We start from the raw sequence: 25,139 nt of genomic DNA on the forward strand, positions 1-25,139 counted from the left end.
GCCTCATCCTTAGTGCTTCAGTCCCTCGGCCAAAGGCTTCCCGCCCGGTTACAGTTCTGGTCTCTCACTCACAGCCTGCCTCTCACTCACAGGCGGTGACGGGAGGCGCACCTGCAGGCCCCGGGAGCTGGGGGACGTCCTCGGGGGAAGAGGGGGAGCCCAACCTGGGGATCCTAGACCAGCTCCTGGCACCAGGGTCCGGGCAAGGGCTCCAGGGGGAGGAAGCTACAAAGGTCTGCCAGCTTCTAGATCAGCAAGAATGGCCGGGACCCTCTCCTTCCATTCTTTCAACTAGGTGCCCTCTCTGCCTAAAGTAATGCGCCCTCTCCCTTGGTGCCATCCGGCCCCATGCTGGCCCCAGGGTGGGTTCCTCCTCAACGCCAGTCTTTCCATTCTCTTCTCATGCCCCCCACCCACACCCTCCCTCCAAACTCTAGCTCCACCTGCCACACAGCCCAGCCCTTTCCTGAACCCTTGTGCCTGCGTACACGCCTCTGCCACGTCCACGCTGCCCCCTGCGCCGGAATGCGCGCCTGCCCCTGCCAAGGCTCACCCCTCACCCGCCACAGCCTGTTAAAAAGTCTCTGGGGCATGAGATGATTGAGGTTCTCAGGTCCCCGCCCCTGAGAGGCTTGGGTCTGAGGGACACATGTCCCACATCAACAGGCACCTTTAAAGAGGAACCGGGGGGCAGGCGGGACTGTGGTTGTTCCCCAGGCTAGGGGGTCACAGAAGGCTGCTGAGGAAGGAGGGGTAGAGGGCACAGCACAGGGTCCTGGGCGGAGGGGGCCCTTCTGGAACTGCTCGTGGTTCAGTGCAGCAGCATGGACTGCGAGGTCGTGGGAGAAGGAGGGGCCCCCACGTGAGCAGGGTGCCAAGGAGGAAGGTGCCCTGGGACAGCCTGGTCACTAAGACAGTGTGGAGAGTCTGACAGTGACAACTGAGAGGCACTTGGTACCAAAGGCCCTGGCATGGCTGGGGGGGGGGGTTTGCAGTGAGAGGAGCAGCAGGAGGCTGGGGAGGGGCAGGCAGACAGCACCCTGAGGAGAGGGGGCAGGAGAGGGGAGCTGTCCCCAGGGACCTCGGAAGAGAAGGCCATGAGGCTGGCAGAATGAGCTGGCCCCCGAATTTCAGGCAGAATTCTGGTTCCCTGAGTCTTCTGCGAGGGGTCAGCTTAAAGCCTGAGGGAGAGGAAGGCCAGAGCCCACAGTCAGGCTCCTGGCCTTCTCTCTCCTGTGACCTGCACCGGGAATAGGGAAGATCCGGGCAGCGAGAGCCCACAGCAGCTTCCTCGGTTACTGGCTGAGCAGCTGCTCACGGAGCATGTGCAGCTCTTCCTTCAGGCCTGGACTAAACCAGGGCTTCTGTGGGCAGCCTGGTCACTACTAAGCCATAGCAACCCAGGCGTCACTTTCAGTCTGAAAACAGTCTCAACACAGATAGGACTCCAAAATTACATCTCCCAGTGCCATATATTATTCAACACCTCTGTGACCATTTATGACTAAGACGTCTCCTCTCTGTGATTCCAGCCCTCAGGCGGGCTGCCTGCCTTGGGAGAAGGGATGCTGCCAGCTTGTTGCGTTTCTCTCTCACCTCGTCAGGCTGATCTCTGGGAGCTGTGGTGCTGAGCAAGGTGGAGAAGTCAGGACCAGGAATGATCCAACTTGACCAGGCCGTTCCTGGGATGGCTCTGGGCGTGGGTCGCACAGTCTTGGGCTGACTCTTCCCTGTGGGGGCTCTGGTGGGGCAGTCGGGATTCCCTTGGCCAGGGGACACCCCCTGCCCCCAGCCCAGCCATGCCTTGGCACTGCAACCCCGATCCACTTGCACAGCCGCCACGAATCCAGCAGTTCACTGTCAGGTTCTGCCCACTGAGGCCCCAGCCCCTTCTTGATAGCTCATTGGGCAGGATCTAAGAAGATCCCCACACTGTCTTTTCCATGCATGTGGCCCACATCTAGTCCACACTTCCCCTCCCCCAATAAAACATCCACACATTCTTTGTCCAACCCCAGGGTGCAGCCCAATCCCAAACCAACAACTCCCGTCCACCCACAATGGAAGCAGCGAGTCAGCCCTGGCTCCTATCCCCTCCACACTTCAGGCTGAGGCAGCCCCGGTCCTCAGTGACCCCAACTGAGGGGGATGCTCACCAAGCTCTCAAAGCCCCTCTCCCCAAAACTCTCTTGGGCAACCAGCCCTCACACTTGCCCTTTTATTTTTGGAAAAACACAGCAAGAATTTATCCAAAGAAATGTTCACAAAATCCTTTGATACCCTCTTTATCGAGCCTCTAGAACTGTCAGCCCAGCTCTCAGCATTTCCTGTGCAGATCTGCCCTCATTCTGCACTTTATGTGCGTTGCATCTTGGCAGAAACCTCTGTTGTGCCCTTTCTTAAGGCCTGGCTCAGATGACACTCCTTCCCTCTAAGCCCTGCCCCACCTCCTCACGTGGACTTTGTTGCTTCCTCCCCTGAGCTCCTCCGCTGAGGACAGGGTGGGTGAATGTGCTGCAGGCGCCTGTCCCTCGTGGCCGCCTGGCTTCCCCCGGGCTGGGCCCCAGTGGGCCTGTCAGAGTCCCTGCCTCACAGCGCAGGTGCACCACAGGTGCCCACCCAAGGTAGGAATGACGTGGTCCCTTTGGTCTCGGGAGCTCTCTGAGAGGATCTTCTGGATAAATGAGGCCTCATTCCTGAGTGCCAGCACCTGCCTAAAATGTCAGACCGTTTGAATGAAACGCTTGCTCCTGGATTTCACAGTGTGTGCCTTCTCAATAGGAAGTCCCTGGTGGCCATACTGTTACGTTTCCTCAGTGACTCGGGCTCAATGCATTCGAGTCCTCAGCTGCTGTCCAAGAATGCCCTTTGCTGAGATTGGTGGAGCTTGGTTCATAGGTCTGTTCACCCCACTTGGCCTGTCTTTGGCATCATTCTTTCTTTACCTGCTTTAATGACGTTTTGCGTGCACTGTTGGCTCTCATAGCTGTTCTCCTGTCCCTGCTCAGCCCTGCCCACCTCTGGCAGGCTCCTTCCTGCTGCTGGCTGGGTGCTCGTTTTGTGTGGGCTGAAGCAGCAACAGACAGGCCCTGAATCGGGGCTCTGGCCTTGGTGAGATGGCAAAGGCTTGGGCTTCACAATATCTATTCCAACAATGGCAAGGCCTTGTCGGCTCCCTCCTGGCACTTTCTGGGCTCTGGATGCTAAATTGCCTGGTAAGCTAACAGATGGATGTGGCTGCTGTGGGCCCAAAGCTGGTCTAGGGTGAGGTAAACTGTGCAGGGGTGGGGCTTAGCCCCAGGCACCTGTGAGGATGGGGTTGGGGGACAGGGCACATGGATAGTAGAACCCCGAGGGCCACGCTGGGCCCTTCCTGGGGTGGGGGGAGTAGGAGGAAGTCACTCACTGGCACTGAGAGGCAGGCAGGGCATAGACCGCGCTGACCAAGGACACCAAGCTCAGAGGTGCTTAGCCACAGGCCCACGATCACCCTGCAGGTCACTGAGACACGCAGCTGGGACTAGACAGCAGGCTGCCTGGGTCACAGGGCAGAGGATCTTCCCTGGACACAGGGTGCTCTATGTTCTTTTCAGGAGCGCTCATTTGTCACAGCTCAGGTAGGACTGTGGACCAAGGAGATGTGAGATCTGGCCCCACTCTGTGACTCAGAGTAAACACGTCTCCTCCTGGGCTTCAGTGTCCTGCACTGGAACAAAGGGAAGGATGACACCTGGTGGGCTGGAGGTGGGAGCATGTGAGGGGTGGGTGCTTTGCCGGGTAGCAGCAGGCTCCCTCCTCTCTGCTTTCCTCCATGGAAGTGACTGCCAAGAAGCCTGGATCAAGGTCCAGCTCTGCCTTTACTTCCCTGTGTGACCCTCCCCTCCCTGGGCTTCAGTTTCCTCTCCACACAGGCAAGAGCTTGAACACCTTGACCTTTGAAGGTCTCCCAGCCACAAGATTCTGGGACTCTGCTCCCGACAATGTCACCCTCCTCCTCCTCTTCTTCCTCCCCTGGTGTGTGTGTGTGTGTGTGTGTGTGTGTGTGGTAGGGCAGGGAGAAGGAGAGAGCCCTGCAGAGATGAGGGTGCCCTTAGGGGAAGGGGTAGCCAGGATGTTACATGCCTGTGGGGCTCAGAGCTTTCTCAGCAGCTGATGGCACTTGGCTGTTTAATCATTAAAGGGAAGGACTGAAGCCAGGAGCACCTCAAAGTCCAGGCTGGCGGTGAGCGGCTCACAGAGGAGCGTGGAGCTGGAGCGATGGAGCCCCGAGCTCCCGGAAGTGGAGCCGGGACTGTGACAGCCCCACGCTCTACACTGGGCTCCGGAGTCAGCCTGCACGCCTACGACATCGGGGTCCTGGTCATCTACTTTGCCTTCGTCGTGGGCGTGGGGATCTGGGTAAGTAGTTCTGGAGGCTGGGCCCGGCAGGGGAGGCAGAGCTGGCCATGGAGCTGGGGGCTGGGCTGGGCAGAAGGAAGGAGGGTCAGGACCTCCCTGCCCCTCCTTTCGTAGACGGGCAGAGTGAAACCCAGAGAGGGCTGTGACCTGCCTGAGGTCACAGAGCCAGCCAGAGGCAGCCAGGCCTGAGCCCATCTCCTGACTCCCCGTCTCTGAGCACCTGCTGCCTTTGGCCCCACCCATCCCGGCCACCCCAGCCCCATTCCTTCCCCCTTGCCCATGCCCAGACCCCAACTCGGCGGATGCTTGACTCCTGGCTTACCCCTCACTCCGCTAGTCAGCGCCCTCGCAAGGAGCAGAGCTTTCTCACAGAGTTGGGCTCCTGTGTCCAGGGGAAGGGAGCCAGGTGGGTCCCACGGTAATTTGTTCTCCACTGTTCCCTGAAGCCTCAGTGTCATGGATGGGGCCAGGCTTTGAGGTCAGCGAGCCCCGAGCTTAGATCCCGACTCCAACATGGGAAGCTTCTTTGAGCCTCAGTTTCTCACCTGGACAATAAGAGTAAGGACCACAGTGCAGAGCCGTCATGACCACACTGCGACATGACTCATTTACGCATCTGGCACAGAGCCCGGCACAGAGGGGCAGCAATGAGTGGCTGCTGTTATGGAGGAAGTATCTGAGAGAAATGCCAGCACCTTTAGACTCTGCCGGGAGGCAGACAGTGACTAGAGTCCCAGATGGTCACTTACGAGGCTGCGGCAGGGCAGGAACCCTCTCTGGGCCTTGGTTTCCTCATCTGTACAGTGCCGTGAACGGTCCCTGCCTCCCAGGGCTGGTGTGAGGGAGAAACGGACAGACAGATGGTCCCTGACTCTGGGGAGGCACCAACTCCTTGGTGGCTGGACAGGTTGCTCCCCAACTTGGGGCCTCAATTTCCTCAAATATAAAATTAATTCTTTCTGCTCATCTGACCTCCTGAAGACTAGAGGTGACACTGGAGAGTCAAGGAAAGATTTAACAAGCACCAGCCTGCACACCCCAATAGCTGCCAGGTGACTAATCAACCATTTCCCCTCGGGGAAGAGAAGCCTCTTTACATTTCCCTTTTCCTCCCTCTCCTTCAGGTACTTCTCCTACCTCTTAGCATCTTAGTACCAGCTCTGCGTTTACCCTTCACCCCCTGCTGCCCTGCCCTCACCCGGGCCCCCGAGAAACTCCTGCCACTCCCCTCTGTCCTCAGAGCAACCCCGAGAGGCCGCTGCTGACTCCTCCTAGTGCTGGACTGGGGTTTGTTCTGGGTCCTGATGGGCCTACTCGGGGTGGTCTGACGTCAGGGCCTGCAAACAGTCATATATCTGCTGGAGCCCAACGTCCACTGTCAGAGTGCAGCCCCCGTGAGGAGTCCTGCAGGGAGGAGGGGACAGGTGGTTTCCCTGCAGCTCCCGGACCCCTGAGGCTGAGAAACCAGCTCATTTCCTGAAAGGGAGCTCGGAGGGAAGGAGGGAGGGGAGGGTGGGGATGGCAGCGCACAATCGCAATACTCTGGCACACTTGCACAGCCCTGCTCCATTGTGGGGGCTTCGTGCCTCCACTGGCTCTTCAGTTCTTCACGGCAGTTCTGGGAGACAAGCAGTGAGGCCTGGGGAGAGGAGGTGACAAGGAGCGAGGCTCAGAGAGAGGAGGGGGCCACCTCCGTGACGTGTAGATAAAGAGGGTGAAGCACCTGCCTCAGTTCTACCCTCTGCGTCCACAGCGCCTGGACTGAGGGGCGGGGAGTCTGGGTGAGGGCAGAGGCTGGGGAATCTTGGGAAACTCTTACCTCTGGCCACTTCCTTTCCAGTCATCCATCCGTGCAAGCCGAGGGACCATTGGTGGCTATTTCCTGGCTGGGAAGTCCATGACCTGGTGGCCGGTGAGTTGACCTCCCTCCCTCCCCTTCTCCCACATCCAAGTCTCTGTCTCATCTACTCCCACCTGGACCAAGGGAACAGTCCCCAAGTGGGTTTCCTGGCTGCCACCTGAGCGACCTCTTGGACAAGCATCCACTGAGTGCCCTCTACTGAGCCGCAGGCTGGACCTATGGAGATGGTCCAGATGGTCCTGTCCTAGAGAGCTGAGTGGAGCTGGGCAGACAGACTCACAGACAGCATGACCACTGCTGAGCTGGAGGGGAGCAGAGGGGCCTGTGAGCGTTTGCAGAAAGCCCCGACCTCCGGACAGTGGACGTGGGATCAGCAAAGATTTTCCTGGGAAGGTGACACATCAGCTTAATACTGAAGAGCGGTTAAATGAGGGAAATTATAGCCCTAAAATCCCCAATGACCTGCAGGAGCTGATCCTGAGACCTTTGGGACCCAGACTCACCCATCAGGCCACCCTGCTGGTTTCTCCCCTCCTCCATTTTCAGTTACCACGTCCTACTCTCTGGGAGTCTTTAGATCTATGGCCTGGATCAGCACAGTATTGTCCCTACGCAGACCCTGCTCCCAGTGGCTTCCCTTCTTTCCCTCTCACTTCCTGTGTGACCTGGAGCCAGTGTCTTTATTTTTCTTAATATTAATTCCCTTCTTTTTAAGTTAGAAAGGTTAATACTCATCTCTCCAAATCTTTGTGTAGATCAAGTGTATTAGCACACATAAAATATATAAAATGCCTAGCACAGTGCCTGGCATACAGTAGGCACCCAATAGCTGTCGATTCCATCCCTCTTTCTCTTTGCTGCCCCTCCTCCCTCTCCTCCCTCTGACCTCAGATTCCTGAGTCCAGGTCCTGTGCTCGCTGCCTCATCCCAGCTCTGAAGCTCATGGTCCTGACTCCAGATTGACTCAGATGAAAAGTGACCCCTGATCCTTGACCCCGCTTGTGCCTTGCAGATCGGAGCATCTCTGATGTCCAGCAATGTGGGCAGCGGCCTGTTCATCGGCCTGGCTGGGACAGGAGCTGCCGGAGGCCTTGCTGTGGGTGGCTTCGAATGGAACGTAAGGGAGCTGGCCTGGAGGCCTTCCGGGGACACGGGGTCTGAGCCCACCCTGCCCCGTCCCTGGCCTTAGCCCTGAGATGAGCCTCAGATGTGCTTGGGGAGGCTGCATGGTGAATAGAGAGCCCATTTTATAGATGGCAGATGATGAAACCAAGGCCTGGAGGAGACAGAGGGACCTTCAGAGGTCACACAGGACTGAGATCAGGTCCCAGGTCCCTCCTGCTCAGGGCTGTCCCCTGCATGGCATCACCTCTCAGTAGGGGACACCCCTCCATTTGCATCCAGGGCATGGACACCATTTTCTCCCCACTCCCCCAGGCCACCTGGCTGCTGCTCGCCCTCGGCTGGATCTTCGTCCCCGTGTACATCGCGGCTGGTGTGGTCACAATGCCGCAGTACCTGCAGAAGCGCTTCGGGGGCCAGAGGATCCAGGTGTACATGTCTGTGCTGTCGCTCATCCTCTACATCTTCACCAAGATTTCGGTGAGTGCCCACTGCAGGGTGGCTGTCTCGTTTCTGAAAATGCTGAGCATCAGGCACGGTTTGTGGGTGGGTGGATGGAAGGAAGGAAGGAAGGAAGGAAGGAAGGAAGGAAGGAAGGAAGGAAGGAAGGAAGGAAGGAAGGAAGGAAGGAAGGAAGGAAGGAAGGAAGGAAGGAAGGGATGGGAGAAAGGAAGAATGAACCCGTGTACCTGCAGTGCATGCTCTCCCTCAGTGGTGGGTAATCAGAGATGGAAGATAAATGTTTGTTGAGTGAATGAAAGCCCCTCCATTCACAGATCTCATGATCTAGAGTTCATTCATTCATTCATTCATTCCTCTTTCTATCCACTGATTCTTCATTCAGGACCACACACTAATTGCCTAGAGTGTTACAGTTAGAAAGTTCCTTATTCTTTCTCTATTGACCTAACCTTAGAAAACAAACCTGACTCACATGATGTGCCCAGAGGGCCCTGCCTGCTCTGGGGCTGGAACTAAAGCTGGGGTCCTGTGACCCGCCCCAGCCTCCTGCTGCTGTGCCACGTTGTGGCTCTGTAACGGGTTCACGAAAGAGTCATGGAAGGGGATCGCCAAGCACACGCTGAGGAATCGAATCACTCAGCTGCCAGGGCCGCATCCTGTTCCCCCAGTGCTTGTGAGCCACCTACGGCAGCTTAGGCAAAGGCCGTGACCCCACCTCCTCTAATGAGCCCGGACATGCGGGGTGTGCGGTGGGCTCCTGCCCATCGGGTCAGCCCTGGGCCCGCCTGGCAGCTGAGTGGCCTCTGCTCTGGCAGGGAGCAGTCAGGGACCCTCTGGGACCCTAGTGTCCTCCCAAGTGGCCTCTTCTCTGACCCCAGCTCCCGCCTCTCTTCCTCAGTCTCCCGCCGCACTCCCCACTACGCCCCTCTCGGCCAGCAGGCTGTCCCCTGTGCTGCCAGGTCTCACTGTTCTGTCTCAGAGTCCCACGGGTCCTCCTCTGCTTTAAAATCCTCGGCGGCTCATCGTGACCCACCCATTCTCCTCCGCACGGTGCGGAGGCCCGTCCTCGTCGTGTGAGGAGGGCTGACAGCAGCTGGTACTGCTGAGCAGGGAGGTGACACCCTGGGGTCTCACCGGGTGACCTCCTGGTCGGGTCCTTGCAGACGGACATCTTCTCCGGAGCCCTGTTCATCCAGATGGCCTTGGGCTGGAACCTGTACCTCTCCACGGTGATCTTGCTGGTGGTGACGGCCGTCTATACCATCGCGGGTAGGGCCGAGGGAAGGTCACATCGGGGATTGGAGACCTAGGGACCCTGGGGACAGGGAGAGGTGGGGAGGGAAGCTCTGGTGGGAGACAGCAGGAAGGGCTGGAGGAGAGAGCCGTCCAGAGGGGGGGGCAGAGGGAAAACTACCCCTAGAGAATGAGAAACAGGGAGAGCCAAAGATAGAGACGGACAGAGAGGCATGAACAAAGGAAAACAGGAAAAGACTGAGAGGCTCCGTGCAGCAGAGAAAGGGGCACATAAAGGGCAGAAACCGGAGGAAACAGCCAGCCCAAGAGAGGCGGGGAAGGAGAGACCCCGGGAGACCCACTGTAACGGAGCAGGGCAGTGATGAGGGGACTGTCACCTGGAGCAGAGTCTCTGAGGACTGCTTCAGGCAAAAGCCACAAAGCCGCCTCCTCCAGAGCACCCCCTACAGGCCTGGGCACCCAGGGACACAGCTCGGCAGACTTAAGGTGGCTAAGAGGGCCTGGGAGGACTGGGAATTAGAGCGAGCCTTAGGGTGAGGGGAGGGATACGACTGGGGGAGCTAACAGCTCACAGAAGGATACACTTGGGACATTAAACAAGCAGCTCTGGCAGGGGGGCTGCAGGCAGAGGCTGTCAGGTGGGGAGAGCTGGGCCTGAGCACCGATGACTGTGACCGGCCTCCACCCTGCCGGTGGGACCGAGGGGAGCACAGTTCAGGGAAAGGCAGCGGCCGGGGGCCACCTGCTAAGAGGGCTCCGTGTCTTCCCTGGTCCCCCCAGAGTGGCCCCGCACAGGCGGGCACCCAGAGAGCAAGCCCTGCTGGTGCTGACTGGTGCACCCTCTCCTTGGGTCCCCAGGGGGCCTCACGGCCGTGATCTACACAGACGCTCTGCAGACGGTCATCATGGTGGGGGGAGCCCTGGTCCTCATGTTTCTGGGTAAGGACAAGAGCTGAATACACCCCAACCTTGCCCCTAAGTTCCCCTCACCTGCCTTTGGCTGTTACCTCCATGGCTTGATCAGAACTTCCCGGGGCTCAGAGCCGTATCTCCCCTCCGGGCTGGGGGCAGGACTCTGTCTATGCCAAACCAGGGGAGCCCCACACCCCTCCTGCAGTTCCATGTCCCATACCAGTTCCAAGCCCAGGGACTCCACCCGGGACTGGGACCTGGGAGGGTGGGGGCATGTGGCAGGCCCCGCGGGGCCTCAGGGCTGTTTCACTCACTGTGGTCTCTCCCCACAGGCTTTAAGGAGGTGGGCTGGTACCCAGGCCTGGAGCAGCGGTACAGGCAGGCCATCCCTAACTCCACAGTCCCCAACACCACCTGTCACCTCCCCCGGCCCGATGCCTTCCACATGCTTCGGGACCCCGTGAGCGGGGACATCCCTTGGCCAGGCCTTATTTTTGGGCTCACGGTGCTGGCCACCTGGTGCTGGTGCACGGACCAGGTGACGCCCCTGCCAGGCTTGGCCCCGCCCACCACAAGCTGGGGCGGCTCCCCGAGGGAAAACTGGGCATCTGGGTGCACAGAAGGTTGGGACCTGCTGTCGGACCGCTGTAGGGGCACAGGCAGAGCTCACCTGTGGCCTCCACTGCCGCCCTTCAGGTCATTGTGCAGAGATCCCTCTCCGCCAAGAGTCTGTCCCACGCCAAGGGAGGCTCAGTGCTGGGGGGCTACCTGAAGATCCTGCCCATGTTCTTCATCGTCATGCCCGGCATGATCAGCCGGGCCCTGTACCCAGGTGAGAGCTGGGCTCCCCCGCAGCGTCGGACTGCAGCAGGCAGGGCTGCAGTTTTGTTAAGAACATATAGGTGTCCGGCCGGGGCGGCTCAGCTGGTCGAGTGTTGTCCTGTGCACCAAAAGCTTGCTGGTTGGATTCCCGCTCAGGGCACATCCCTGGGTTGCGGGTTGGATCCTGGGGTGGGGCACGTAAGGAAGGCAACTGATCGATGGATTAAAACAAATAAATGAAAAAGAACATAGAGCAGTGTGTTAACCTTTGTGGGCCAAATGTGCAATAACTATTTCAGTAGAAAAATTTGTATCTGAACTTAAATCCTGCCTTCCCTCTATAAGGGAAAGACCAGATAAGGCATTCTTGGTGCCTTCCAAGGATATTTGCCTTTTTTTTCAGGATATAAGGCCTAAAATTCAAACAAGTCTATTGCTTTGCAGGGTAGTATGTGGTAGAGAAATGTACCAGGGAGAGCTAATCATAGCACCCAGACAGCCACCAGGGAACACTTCCCTGTGGGGTGGGAAAGCAAATGCCGGGCCAACAGAGAAGGCCCTGGAAGATCGGCTCTAAGTGCCATCACCTCCTTGCAGATGAGGTGGGCTGTGTGGATCCCGACGTCTGCCAGAGAGTCTGCGGGGCCCGCGTGGGGTGCTCCAACATCGCCTACCCCAAGCTGGTCATGGCCCTCATGCCTGTCGGTGAGTCCTGCTTCCGCCACGTTGCCCGTCACTCCCACTCCCAGCCGTCCCAATCCCCACGGCCCGGGAGGGGTGCATTCAACACGGACACGGGCAGGACGAGGGAATAAAAACAGTCACCTCCCCACCCCCTTCCAGTACACACACGCACGCACACACACACACACACACACACACTCTCTTTCACAGGCATCTATAAGGCACCGCAGGGATAAAGGGCGGGCCCCTGCTCTCGGGCTCCACAAAGTCTCCAGGGCACCCAGGCTGGCAGAGTGTGACCAGTGTGGGAACACAGTGGGGCTGGGGGAGCCCTAAGGAGGCACCTGGCCCACTTTGGGGAATGTTGGGGAAGGTTTCTCAGAGGAGAGGAAATGGGGCTGAGCGCTGAGGAGCATCTTCGGCAGGCAAAGCTGGAGGGCCATGGAAATGTGTGGGGAGGGGGGCTGCACGTGCAAAGGCCCAGGGCTTGGAGAGGGCATAGAACCTGAACTGAAGGTGGCCCGTGGGGGCTCATGTGCAGGAGGACTGAAGACAGGCGCCATGGAGGAGAGGTGGTGGCTACACCTCGACCTGGAGTGTAACCTTTACTCAGGGCAATGGAGGTCGCTGGAGGCCAGCACCCAGGATCGGATTTGTGCTTTAGGGGGACCACTCTGCCTGGGGTTCGGCTCAGGGGGAGGCAGGGGGATGACTAACAAGGGGCCTGTAGTGGTTCTGGTGAGTGGAGGTGGTGGCTTACGCCACTCAGTGTCTAGAGATGGGGAAAAGAGGTTTAAAAGATATTTCTGAGGCAGAATTGGCTGGACTTGATGATTCATTGTATTTGAGGGATGAGACAGACAGAGGTCCAAAGAGGGCTCCCGGGTCTTAGGCTTATGATGCTGCTGAGATTGAGGATGTAGGAGGAAAGGCAGGTTTGTGAAGGGAAGTCAGTGAACTGACTTATCCCCTTCCCCCTCCCAGTAGAATAAGAAATGAATCAAATACATGGTGGAGATGAGAGGTGGGAGGCCCCAGCGATGACAGAACAGCCACAGAGGGAGGTGGACGGGAGGGAAGCTGGTGGGGGGTCGAGGATACCTCTGAGGAGTCTGGTATGGAGACTCGAAAGATATCATTAACCAAAGGAAGAATCAGAGGTCCCAGAGGAAGATGCTGGCCTAGTTTGGGACACCTTGAGTCTTCCAGGGAGACACGCAGGAGGTGGTTAAAGATTTGGACTGGGGGCGGGAAGGGGACCACGGTGGGGCTGGGTGGGGAGTCCGCTCCCCAGGGGTGAGCAGTCATTTTTCTAGAGGCTTGGTATTAGAGTCAGAGACTTCAGGGATCAGCAGGGCCTGTCTTCTCTTGCTGCAGGAGGGAAAATCGGTCCCAAAAGGAAGGACTCACTTAGTTCAAAGATCACACAGCTGGTTGCCTGCAGAACCAGGAAACTAACCTAGGCTTCCTGCTTCCCAGGCCTGGTGCCAATTCAATGAAAAAGGCAAATACTGAAATAGTTTAATTAGTAACAATCACCTTCCTCCCCACCAGTGGCCACTAACAAGTGTCTGCAAGCCCTGAAACCCAGATGAGATGCCAGGGCTGCAGAGAACCCCAGAGACCACCTTGTCCACACCCCCTTACTGGGGAGGCTCAGGGAGGGCGGATGGCTCACCCAAGGCCACAGAGCAAGCAGAGGCAGGGCGTGGCCGGAACCCAGGGTCTAGTCCTGGATTCCTTACCTGCGTACGTGGGAACCTCAGCCAGCACCTTCCCCATCCCATTTCCACTCCAGACCCCACGGCTCCTGGCAGGGCCTCAAGGGCCAGGTGTCCACGGAGCCCCTGTCTCCCCCCAGGTCTGCGGGGCCTGATGATCGCGGTGATCATGGCCGCCCTCATGAGCTCGCTCACCTCCATCTTCAACAGCAGCAGCACCCTGTTCGCCATCGACGTGTGGCAGAGCTTCCGTCGGAAGGCAACAGAGCAGGAGCTGATGGTGGTGGGCAGGTGGGTGGCCCATCCTCCGGGGCACCCCTTCCTGTAGGCAGCCCCCTCTCCCCTCTCCTCCCCCCCTGGGCCGCCCTGGGGAGTGTGGCTGGGCCTGGGCCCTGGACTGGCACTCGGAGCTCCTGGTTCTAGTGCCGCTTCCTCCATGACCTCAGGTGAGTCCCTCCCAGCTCTGGACCACTCCTTCCCTTGAGAATGAGAGAAAGTCTCTTCCCTGCCTGTTCAGCTTTCTCTTAAAACTGATCGACAGGGTCAGTGCGAGAGGCTGAGGGAGCGTTCCCGCAATGAAAGGTGAACTGGGCGAGCGGGAAGGAGCTGGCAAGCCGCCCACCCCCAAGGGCTCTCGGACCGGCTGTTATCCAGGATAACAGAACGGCTGCTGACGCTCTCCAGCAGCCTCACCCGGAGCACCCCCGCTTCAGGCCTCTGTGCTGCGGACCCAGGGACCCTGTGTATGGTCCCGCAGCCCCGAGGGTGCGCAGAGTTTAACGAGAAAGGCAAAAGCACAGGCAATGCAGACAGGGACCTGCATTGATGGAGACGTTTATAGTAAGTTTGTCTCCAAAGGATGCAGAGCCTCAAATGCCAGGCTAAAGAGTTAGAACCTTACCTTGTTGGTATCAGTTTTATGCTTTTCAGGGTACAACTTGGTGGCTAATTTTTCTTTTTCTCCCTTAGGCTGAGGATTTGTGGCTTACACAGAGTTAAGGGGCCCTTTCTGAAATCTTTGCTTCATAACCTGCGGCTCTATAACTCAGGTTTCTGGACTAATGTGTTCATTCTCCCCTTTGGGTAGATGGTGCTTGAGTTCAGACAACTTGCTTTCTTCCACTCCCTGCCCTTGCCTGCACTGTTCCCTCCTCCTGGATGCCTTCTGCCCACAGCTCCCTAATAGATGCCCGCTGCTGGCTCACAGGGGCAGCCAGCCCTACGCACAGGGGCTGGGAGGCTCTAGATGCAGGACAGATGGTACAAGGATAAGGGGGAGGGAAGCTGCTGCTTTAGGGAGGCCTGAGAGAGAAAATGGGAGGGAAAGGAGAGGAGAGGACAGGCACAGGTATGCAGAGACATTTCTAAAACAGTGTCCTTTGGTACTTACACACCGAGCGGCCAGGTTTGACACTTATTTAATCAACCAGTGGAGTTTTGTTGCCATCTGCTGGCCACATGCATTATTGCACCCAGCTCCCGCACGCGCCTGGTCACACATCAAAAGCATACATAGCATTTCGGGGACCTGGGCCTGAGCCGGGATCAGTTGTGGGAGAGTCAGGATACGAAGGTGGATTCTATTCTCTGAGCTAAATGGCAACATAATGTTTAAAGGCTTAGAGCTGGAGAAGCCTAGAGAAGGGAGTAGTCCTGGGAGCTTGGAGCCATCCTGGGGAAGGGAGGTGCCCTGCACAGGGTTTGGGTGAAAAAGAGAAAGAAAGACATCCCAAGCAAAGACCAGAGGCCATTTACTGGTGGTGGGGTGAAATGCAAGGATTCCTTTCTGAAGAGCAGGCGAGCTACATGACAAGGCATCTAATTTAAAAATCCTTGTTCTCTTAGATTCTAGAATTCTGTTATTCTGGGATTTTAAGAGTCTAAATTTCTGGAATCTTAGCATTTGGGATGCTGATCTCCTAACATTCTCTGATTCAGCAACCATGCATTTCCCTTCTCTCCTTTCCTGGTTCCCAAGCACCACCTTCACCCCACCCCACGCCCCGTCACCCTGAGTGCTCCTCACAGCTCCCTGTGCCCTCCTGGCAGAGTATTTGTGGTGGTCCTGGTCGTCATCAGCATCCTCTGGATCCCCATCATCCAAAGCTCCAACAGTGGCCAGCTCTTTGACTACATCCAGTCTGTCACCAGCTATCTGGCGCCACCCGTCACCGCCCTCTTCCTGCTGGCCATCTTCTGCAAGAGGGTGACAGAGCCTGTGAGTACCACAGTCATCACAGGTCAGAAGAGCTGGTCTGGCCAAACCCTGGAATCTCTGCGACCTTCTCTGTGACGAAACTGACTGCCCTTCTCCCCATCCATAGCATCAGGTCTAGATTCATTCATTCACTCAACAAACATTTATCAGTCTTATCATGAAGGTTTGGGGATGCCATGTTTACAAGATTCATATAGGCCTGTCATCACTGGGCCACCTGGGAGGAAATATAATTCAATAAGCAAAAAAAAGAAAGAATAATGGCTGCTAGGAGAGTAAAGAACAGGAACACCTAACCTATGAGACACCTGGGAGGGGTCAGGGAAGCCTTCCTGGAAGAAGAAACATCTTAGCTGAGACATGAAGGATTAATGGGAGGGGGAAGAGTATTTCAGATACAAGGAACAGTGTGTGAAAGCTCAATTCAGACCAGAAGATCTCTAGGGTCTGCTTTATCTATAACACTGTAAGGTTTTATATTAGGCAAAAAAATAGCAATGATGATGATGAAATGAAGTGTGAACTTGCAGGATGACACATATGTCATTCATGAAACTGCACGGAAATCTAACAGAAGCCAAGGAGGAATTCAAGGTAGGAGGACTGTAACACTGGTCACTCCCCAGAACAGCCTAGAAAAGGCCCAGATCTGCTGGAGGGAAGGGACTTTATGGACAGGACTCCACAGGAGCCACGTGAGAGCTTAAGGTCATCGCCTGTCCCAATGGACAAGGGAGCAAGATGTCCACAGATGCCTCCTGTTTGCAGAGATCCTATCTCCCTGCTGATAACCACAGTGCACAGCAAATCTCATTTGAGCTCTGGGTGTTTCTGCTCATTCCAGAACTTTTGAAATTGGGTTTAGCATCTCGGCTTTAAAAACACAAGTCATCTGACTCTTACCTAAGGAAAGAGGTACAGGTTAGGTTTGAACAGTGCTGTAAAGATGACTTGGGAGATGCCAGAGCTTTCTTCTGTTAAAAAAAAAAAAAAAAAGGCAAAAGACAGGGAAAAAAATAGAAGCAGCAAAAGGGAGATGTCTACACTGATTTCCAATTTATCATAACAGAAAGTTGGAAACGGAGATCCTGGTGTTTGTGCTTATTACGAAAGCATGTTCCATTCCTGCTGAACAGCAAGCATCTATACAGAGTAGTGAGTAGTTTCTCCTCTCATTGCACCTGAGAAAACTCCGAGTCAGCAGGGTTGAGCCCCTGCATCGGCTGCTCTGGAGTGGAGCCGGGTCCAAATCCTGCTCCATCCGACCCTGGAGCCTGTGTTATTTCCAACACTCTACTCTGCCTGCCTTCATCTTAGGAAAAAAACCCTCAGCATTAACAGGGAGTTCACGCCGACAAAATTGCAAACACTGTAAGCAACCGGGGGAGAGAGGTTTGGGGGCAGAGTAGCTTTACCTTCCCAGGGCCTCCCACCCAGACCTCACCCCTGCCTGGTCTGCCCTCCCCCCACAGGGAGCCTTCTGGGGCCTCATGTTCGGCCTGGCAGTGGGGGTGCTGCGCATGATCCTGGAGTTCTCGTACCCAGCCCCAGCCTGTGGGGAGGTGGACCGGAGGCCGGCCGTGCTCAAGGACTTCCACTACCTCTACTTCGCCCTTGTCCTCTGCTGCCTCACTGCCATCGTCATCGTCACTGTCAGTCTCTGTACAACCCCCATCCCTGAGGAAAAGGTAAGTTGAATGCTCATGATGATTCCCCCAGTGCCCCCCTGTCCCCACCACCGAGTTTCACTCCACTGGGTTATGGTCTCACCTGTGCCATACAGATGTCCCGGGGAGGGGGAGCTCACTGGTTATCAATTCCAGTCTCCAAGGGCAGGCTGAGCACAGAGGAGAGGCAGTGACCCCTGGGGGCCGGGAGGGTCCCCTGATAAGGTCACTTTGAGTTGGACCTAGAAGAATGGGTAGGGATTGGTTGAGTTGTCAAGAAATAATATATGAGAAAAGAAACAGCGTGCCCCACAGTAAGAGCTTATTGGGGGTCCTCGCCTCCCCCGGGCTGATGATTTAGCGGTACTTGGACACGAGGCCCAGTCTTTTGAAACCTAATAAGAGCCAGGCCCCCACCTCCCAGCCCTGTGCTTGCTCCTCTCCACCTGCAGTGTGACTTCCCTTCAGAGGGAACTGAGTCAAGACACCGTTTTCTTTCCCCCCAGCTTGCTCGCCTGACGTGGTGGACACGGAACCACCCCCAATCTGAGCTGGAAAAGGAAGCCCAGGAGGGAACACAGGCGACATCGGAGATGCCACCTGGGGCGCACCCTGCAGGAGGCGGAGGGGCCAAGAACTCCAGCCAGGGCCCGGGGCATGGAGGTAGGCGGAGGGTGTGCTGGGGTGTGTATCACAGAGGAGTGATCGGACACTGGGTCGTAGGTCCCCAAGACCCCACTGGGGGTCACTGGGGATGGGTCCCTGTAGAAATCCAAAAAATATCCTCCCTCTCTCCCCACATGGATGAGAAACTATTTGAGGAGTAAGACAAACAAGTAAGGCAGGTGGGAGCTAGGACATGGCCCTCATTACTGGAGAAGTGTAGGTGGAAAGGTCTGGTTTATATCCACGGAAAGGTGCCCTTGCTAATGCCGAAGCCCAGCATTAGATAGAGGGGCCCACGAGTCACCGACCGTGTGCACTGCCTGCGGAGGCGGCGGGAGGGACTGAGCCAAGCGCCCCTCCTCCTTCCCAACCCACCCCAGGGAGGCCCTTCCCTCTCCCGGGCTGAGTGAACCTCAGGGCAGGGAAGCAAAGGGTGCTGCACCGAGTCCCACCCACGGGAAGGAAACATCACGTACGGCAAAGAAACAGTCGTCCCCCCCATATGTTATTTATTTCCCACTGGGCTTCATAATCTGCCTGGAGTCTCACACAGGTGGTCATCCTTCCCAGGACGAGAGCAGACGTGTCCTTACGGTACCGTTTGTTCACGAGGCTCCTCCAGAGCAATCCCCCCTCCTGGCAGCGTGTCCCTGAGCTGCTGGTAGACCATGTAAATACCGCCTCCCAGAGCTTAAAAAACAAACCCGAGGACAGCAGAGCAGACCAGAAAGAAGCGTGTATATCCCGGGTTGTAGGCAGGTCCTCTCCTGAGTCGTTGCTCTCCAAGAACTACCTGCGTGACTGAGAGCGCGCTGGGCCAGCCTGGAAACTGATAGCACTTAGTGCAGTGGGGAGCCGGGTCCCTGTCATTACTGTCCCCGCAGCTTTGCGGCTGTGTGACCTTAAGCAGGTCGCTCCCCCTCTTGAGTCTTTTCCCTCCTCTGCGTAGCAAGGGAGTCAGACTGGACGGCACTGGGGGGCTCCGTATCCCCGAGACTCTACAGTCGCATCGGGCTAACCAAGCAACAGGTTCCAAAGCCATTCAGACCATAAAGTGTTTCCAGCGGGTCATATTCAACTTCAGCGACAGGCTTTTTATTCAGATATTATTTTAATATACTAATTGCTAATCCAAAAGAACTTTGAAAATATTTATTCTTTTAAATATTTATTAGCTCTTTTAAACTTAGTTTTTAATGAATTGTGCTCCCTTCTAACCTCAGAGCGAGCCCCTTCTCCACGTGGGGGACGCTGTGCCCACGCGGCAGAGTCTCGGGCACACTCGGAACATTCCTTCCCCAGACCCCTCAGAACCTGTCCCCACTGCCCAGCACTGTGACGCTAGGGGGCCGGCAAGCCTACGTTCTCACACGATGAACAGAACCGCCTGCAGAACAGGGCTCACTCCAGTGACTTATCGGGGAGGGGAAGACCCTGAGCTCGGAGAAGCTGAGTGATTTGCATGTGGCCTCAGTTAGATGATGGGAAGCCGGCCCTGGAACAGGGCTCCCAGCCAGTGCCCTTCCCGCAGCATCGCCTCAGCCCGTCTGGCTCACTGCCGCCTCCTTCCTGGGCGAGGTCATGCTCCCCACTGCGTCCTCATGTGGGCGTGTGACCCGGATGGGGATGAACAGCATTCTTGTCACCCCTTAACACACACAGCCCCCCCCCCACTGAGATGCTCTGCCCAATGCTGGCTGCGTGGCCAGGTGAGAGCTCCGTGGAGTCCCAGCTCAGCACCCAGGCTGTGGCCTGTGGAAAGCGCTCAGCTGTTTCTTGGTCCCCCCTTTCTGTGCGTCTCGTCCCTTTGGTTTCTCACCACCTCTCCCCCTCCCCTGCTCTCACCTCTCTCCTTCCCGACCTTTCCCTCTGCTTCCCTCTGCGATCTGGCCTTTGTCCCTCAGCCCCACACAGGTCCTGGGGGAAGCTGCTCTGGGGCTGGCTGTGTGGGCTCTCGGGGACCCCGGCGCAAGCCCTGAGCCCCGCGGAGAAGGCCGCGCTGGAGCTGAAGCTGACCAGCATCAGGGAGGAGCCGCTCTGGAGAAGCGTCTGCAACATCAATGCTGTCCTCCTGCTGGCCATCAATGTCTTCCTCTGGGGCTATTTTGCGTGACTCCGGCGACCTGGCTTCAGCTGAGACACAAGACGCAACCCCAGCCTGGCTGGTCACAGGCGGGCTTTCCTCCCACCCCGCTGTCCAAACCCGAGACCAGAGAGGCTGAGGCTGCAGGAGCGCCTGCAGAGCCCCCGACCCCCAGCCCCGCCTGCACACTGACCCGTGGTGAAATGGGGGCCCAGAGACTGCACTGGGCCTGCCCAGGGCCACACAGCAGGATCCACACTGGTCTCCTGACTCCAGCTCTCTTCCCATTACATCGCCTTCAAGTCCTACCTCAGAAATGCTGTCTTCACCTTCTTGAGGTTCGAGAGTGGAGCATGCGAGAGAAAAATAGCAGGCAGGCTGCAGAAACCCACGTGCATCCCGGCTCGCCCATGGCCCTTCCTCTCCCCCTTCTGCTTCCCTCCGTCTCTAGTCCCCTATCCCCAGCCGACAACCTCTGGCAGCATCTTCCCAGAAGGACCTTACACTGCCACTGGCAGTTCCACGTGGGGGCCGACAGACCCCCAGGAGTGAGGGGCAGTGTGGAACCTAAGCATGGGGACAGACGTGCGGGGCAGGGAGCGCTGGGGTGAGGGACTCCCCCTGCCACTGCTATCGTCTGTGTCCTCCTGCTCTCACATCCCAACACATGCAAGTCTCTGTGGCCCTGAGGAACTGGGAGCCCGGCTGGAGAGACATGACTTGTTGAGAACAACAGGCAAGGGGACAGGCTGCTCTGCGCTCAGTGTGCGACGCCCCGCGGAGGGCAGTGTGGGCGGCTGAGGAGCCTCTGCAGCGGGCCTGGGCCCCCCGCCCTTCGCCTGCCAGGAGCTGCCTACCCTGAAAACACCTCGACCCTGCTTAGCTGTCCCTCCTCCAAGAAGCTGCCCGATGCCCCCACTCCTGCTCCCACCCCGGACCTGCTTCTGTGGCAGCTCTGATCACTGTCCTGTACAAAAGTGGTTAAAGAGCAAAAGTGCCCGCAGGGCTCCCACAGAGGAGGGCTGTGATTCGTTTCAGATACCAACCCTGCACATTCAGCTCCCCTTACAAATCACGTTGCGTTAGCCTCGCGCCACTGAGGCGGTGAGCTTTACCGACCAGGGACAGGAGAAAAGGAGCCCTTGGCCACTGCAGCAGGGCCTGTCCTTGCCCCACTCATGTCCCCAGCCACTCTTCAGTCCTGTTTCTTGGCAACTCTCCCCTGAGGGCTTTCTCTGGCTGTAGACAAATCCTGGCGGCCTGCACAGAACAGTCTGGAAGTGCTGGGAATTCAGTGCCTCGGAGCAGCCCTCACACAGTGACAAACAGGAGTCTGTGGATGACCACCACCAGTCCCTGCCCTTCAGGAGGGACAGCTCAGACCCTTGTTCTAAACCAGCTCCAGGGGTTCTCAGAGGATTGAGCCCGGCTGCCCAGTTAACCTGCTCATGGCCACATCTCGTGCCCCCGCTCTCCTGCTGGAGTCCCCCGGGATCGCTCCCAAATAAACCATGAACTTGCACCTGGTTTCTTGTACTGCTTCTGGGGAAACCAAGTCAGAGAGTCTTTTACAGCTTGAAGGTGCTTGTGCCCTGGCCTAATTTTGCTATAAGTTGCTTCGTGACACCCCCCGCCCTCACGCCTCAGTCTGGGCACCCTTACTGAGGGAGTGCAGAGGTATAAGCTAGTGTCCATGAAATCTAGGAGGCCGTCGGGCGCCGGCATTGCGCGCTGATTCATTCCCGCATCTGTCTCCTTGGGGCAGGGGCCGGTGGGAGGGGAGGGGGTGCAGGGAAAGCAAGCCACACGCCCGCCCACTCGAGTGGAAACAGCGCAAATAGAAAAACCGAGGAAAGCAGTTTTCAGAGAATTGAAATGGGTTTGCCACGAGCAATAATAGCATTAAGTAGCAGCTTTGGACTGTGAAGGGGCAATGTTTAAAAACAAATAGTGCTCTTAAAAATACCCCGAAGAAGCGTGTTTAAAAGTGATTTGCGATTGAGCTGGGACCACAGAAGCACTCAATTTAGTGTGTGAGCCCCGTGACTGTCCCCGGGTGTGAGAGTTCACGCTGCTTAGGAGGGGGTGCAACTGCTCAGAAGCCCCGGCAAAAGTGTCGGTTTCTCATTAACCCAGAACCGGTGCCTCTAGCCGTCCAGCCCTAAGTGAGATGACTGTAATTTCTTCTTTTCTCCAGGGTGAAAAGTTGGGAGCACTTTAATGGTTCTATATAAGTATAAATCCTAGATACTTAAATTGAGCTAGTTACAGTTTACTTTCATATTTCAAAATCAAATCTCAGCTTTAGCCCAGACTCACACAGCAGAAAAGTCAGGTTTTACTGGGTGGTCTTAGGTGAAATCTACAACCTTCACTTGAAGAAGAAAGAAAAGGGCCACCATCATACTTCATCCCCTGAATAGAAAACAAAAGCCCTAGCCCATCTCTCAGTATGATTTGCATGTACATTTTAGAATTATATACATTCAAAATGGGAAGGAGCCTCAGGAGTCAGCTAGTTTGCCCCTTTTCCTCCTTAGTCCAGGTCAGAATTTCTCTGAACAGCCTCCCCGGCAGGTAAGGCTACCAGCCTCTGCTTGTACACCTCCAAAGACGGGAAACTCACTACCCCCTGAGACAGAGCATCCACCATTGGACTACACTGATTAGAAAGTTCCCCTTTCTTGCCTAAACTCTGCATCCCTGCATTTCCAACCACTTGTACAAACCAAACAATGTGAAAATAATTTGAATCATCTAAAGTTACATCCCCACTATTTGTGATTTATTCTGAAAGAAATAATTCACAAAACGTGGAACTCCCGTAGAAGTCCAAGTTTATCTGTGATGAGACATTAATGGAGACTATTAAAACTGATACTTTTACAAACCCTCATGATTATTTTATAAAGAGCATTTCCACATCAATTATCTCAGTTCTCAATACCACTCTAGAAGGTTAAATTATTTACAAATGAAGGAAAGAACTCAGAGAAGTGATGTGCCCAAGGCAGCCATTCAGGAGTGGAGTTGGACCTTGAACCTAGAATTCCGACTCCACCTCAGGCCTCTCCCATCCCACGGCCCTTGTATACATACCTGTGACTGCTACTAGTTTCCAGGCACGTGGGATAAACATGCAAAAAATGTACAGACCAAGCAGAGGCCAATCTAATAAACAAAGGCCGGCAAGTAAGCAAGTTGTTGCAGTGCATTGCAATAAGGACTGAAAATAGAGGTAGAAACAAAGGACTTTGGGAAAACAAAGGAGCAACAAATTACCGGACAGAGTAAGGGAGGGCTTCACAGATACAACATTTAAGTGGGGTTGTGAAGGATGGGTAGAGATTTCTGGGTGGAAAAATGGAATGGATTGTTCCAGGCAGAAGAAAGAGCACCAAGCAAGACAAGGAGGTAAAAGGACAGGCAGGTCTGGGGCAGAGGCTCAGTGCGGTGGAAGCATCAGGTGTGTAGAAGTATGAGGCAGCTTGGAGAATTAGGCAGAGGCAACCCCAGGGACGAGAAATGCCACTGTGACCCGGGCACCACGGTGTGTCCAAGGATGGGGTCGGGTCGGGAGGGTAAGGCCAACAAATATATATCCAAGGAGTATCTTTTTTCACTGTTGTTTTTTGTATGTTTTTAAAATATATCTTTATTGATTTCAGAGAGAGAGAGAAAATCAATGATAAGAGAGTCATTGATCGGCTGCCTCCTGCACGCCCCCTACTGGGGATCGAGCCCACAACCCAGGCGTGTTGCAGGGGATCGAACTGACGGGGATTGAACTGCAATCTCTTGGATCACAGGTCAACGCTCAACCACTGAGCCATGCTGGCCAAACTCCAAGGAGTAACTTCCTATTTGTTTTAGAAAGATCATTCATAATGGCAACAGGAAGAGTGTAAAGGGTCAGGGGCTGCTAATGAATGGCGATTTATGAGGTGGTTGCAATATCACTGGAAAGAAATAAGAGTTTATCGACAGATGGATAAACAAAACATATGCACACACTGGAACACTATTCAGCCATAAAAAAGTATAAAAATGTTGACGTATGCTACAACAGGGGTGGGCCTGGAAATCATCGTGCTCAGAGAAATGAGCCAGACATAGAAGGGCAAACGTTTTATGATTCCACTAATGCGAGGTACCTGGAATAGACAAATTCACAGACACACAAAACAGAACAGAGGCTACGAGGGGAGGGGGAGGGGGACATGTTGTTTAATGGGTCCAGAGCTTGGGTCGGGAATGATGGGAGTTTTGGGGATGGGTAGCAGTGATGGGCACACAGTACTGTGAATGCATTTAATGCCACTGAATTGTACACTTCCCAATGGTTAAAATTATAGTTATATGTATTTTACCGCAATAAAAAGCTAAGGATTGGTGGACATGTGGGAATATGCTAAAGTGAATCTAGTAAAATGAAGAGTTCAGATTTGAGCACCGATGCTGAGATACCTGTGAGACGTCCCCCTGGAACGGCCCAGTGTTCTTTGTATTGTGGGTCTGGAGCTTGGTGAAGAGATCGGGGCTGTAAAACTGCCTTGTAATTCCTGCTTGGGAATTCCGCCTACCTCACCTAACTAGGATTAGACCTATGTTTTTGTGTTGGGGTGATGGTATTGCCCAGAGTGTAAGTAATTTGGGGATATGAGTTACCTGAGACTTTATTTTGTGGAGAAACAGGGAAAGGGAGAGGGTGAAGCTCTCTGTCCAGCCAGGCTTCTGGGAACTGGTTTGGGTCCCAGGAGAACTTGGAGTGGGGAGAAGTGAGGAGAGAGGACCTGTCCCAGCTTCGGGCAGTCCTGTGGCCTCAGCTGCACAGCCACCTTGCCCAAGGTCTCACCCCTGCAAGGGCAGCCCATATCCAGTGCCTGTAAGTACAAAACGAGGCCATTTCAGCCTAAGGTGAGACAGCTCGGGTGGGCCATTTTAGCTCCAGAGGCCCCCGAGGGGTTGGCCAAGGCTGCGATCAGGCTGCATCACAGCTCATCTCCTTCCTCCCACTGATATGGATCCAGGGCCTCCCTAATAAACATCCCGCACACGAACCCAGCCTCAGAGTCTGAATCCTACCTGTGACGGTCTAAATGGCTAACCAAGCTCCTTGGACTTCACCTAGTCGTAGTATTCATTGTAGCCTCAACCTTTGCTGATAGATTTCTGCCCACAGATCCTGACCAAACCACAAACCTTTGCGTTCTCATGTGTGCTCGTGAGTAGCTGATGGCTATTTTCTATTTTATGAAATAGAGGGTTA

The 25,139-nt window shown here is 55.6% G+C and overlaps 1 protein-coding gene across 4 annotated transcripts; it reads left to right on the plus strand.

Annotated features, from left to right (window-relative positions):
• Window positions 1–4,260: 4,260 nt before the first annotated feature.
• SLC5A9 (solute carrier family 5 member 9) lies at window positions 4,261–19,900 on the plus strand. Of its 4 annotated transcripts, XM_087819995.1 has the most exons (15): window positions 4,339–4,398; window positions 6,239–6,310; window positions 7,272–7,376; window positions 7,520–7,590; window positions 7,697–7,861; window positions 9,007–9,112; window positions 9,956–10,036; window positions 10,342–10,547; window positions 10,706–10,841; window positions 11,429–11,536; window positions 13,377–13,527; window positions 15,286–15,454; window positions 16,927–17,142; window positions 17,628–17,778; window positions 19,683–19,900. In XM_087819995.1, exons 3-15 carry the CDS (start codon window positions 7,370–7,372, stop codon window positions 19,898–19,900), a joined length of 1,785 nt encoding a protein of 594 aa, XP_087676121.1. In that variant the 5' UTR covers window positions 4,339–4,398; window positions 6,239–6,310; window positions 7,272–7,369. The 4 variants fall into 4 exon arrangements, with proteins under 4 accessions (XP_016071403.2, XP_087676120.1, XP_087676121.1 ...); XM_016215917.2 differs by lacking the exon at window positions 7,520–7,590 and having other exon boundaries at window positions 4,261–4,398; window positions 17,628–17,784; window positions 19,692–19,900; XM_087819994.1 differs by lacking the exon at window positions 7,520–7,590 and having other exon boundaries at window positions 4,282–4,398; window positions 17,628–17,805; window positions 19,692–19,900.
• Window positions 19,901–25,139: the final 5,239 nt, after the last annotated feature.

The sequence above is a fragment of the Miniopterus natalensis genome, chromosome 9, assembly GCF_054644295.1.
Source record: "Miniopterus natalensis isolate mMinNat1 chromosome 9, mMinNat1.hap1, whole genome shotgun sequence".
NCBI lineage: Eukaryota > Metazoa > Chordata > Mammalia > Chiroptera > Miniopteridae > Miniopterus > Miniopterus natalensis.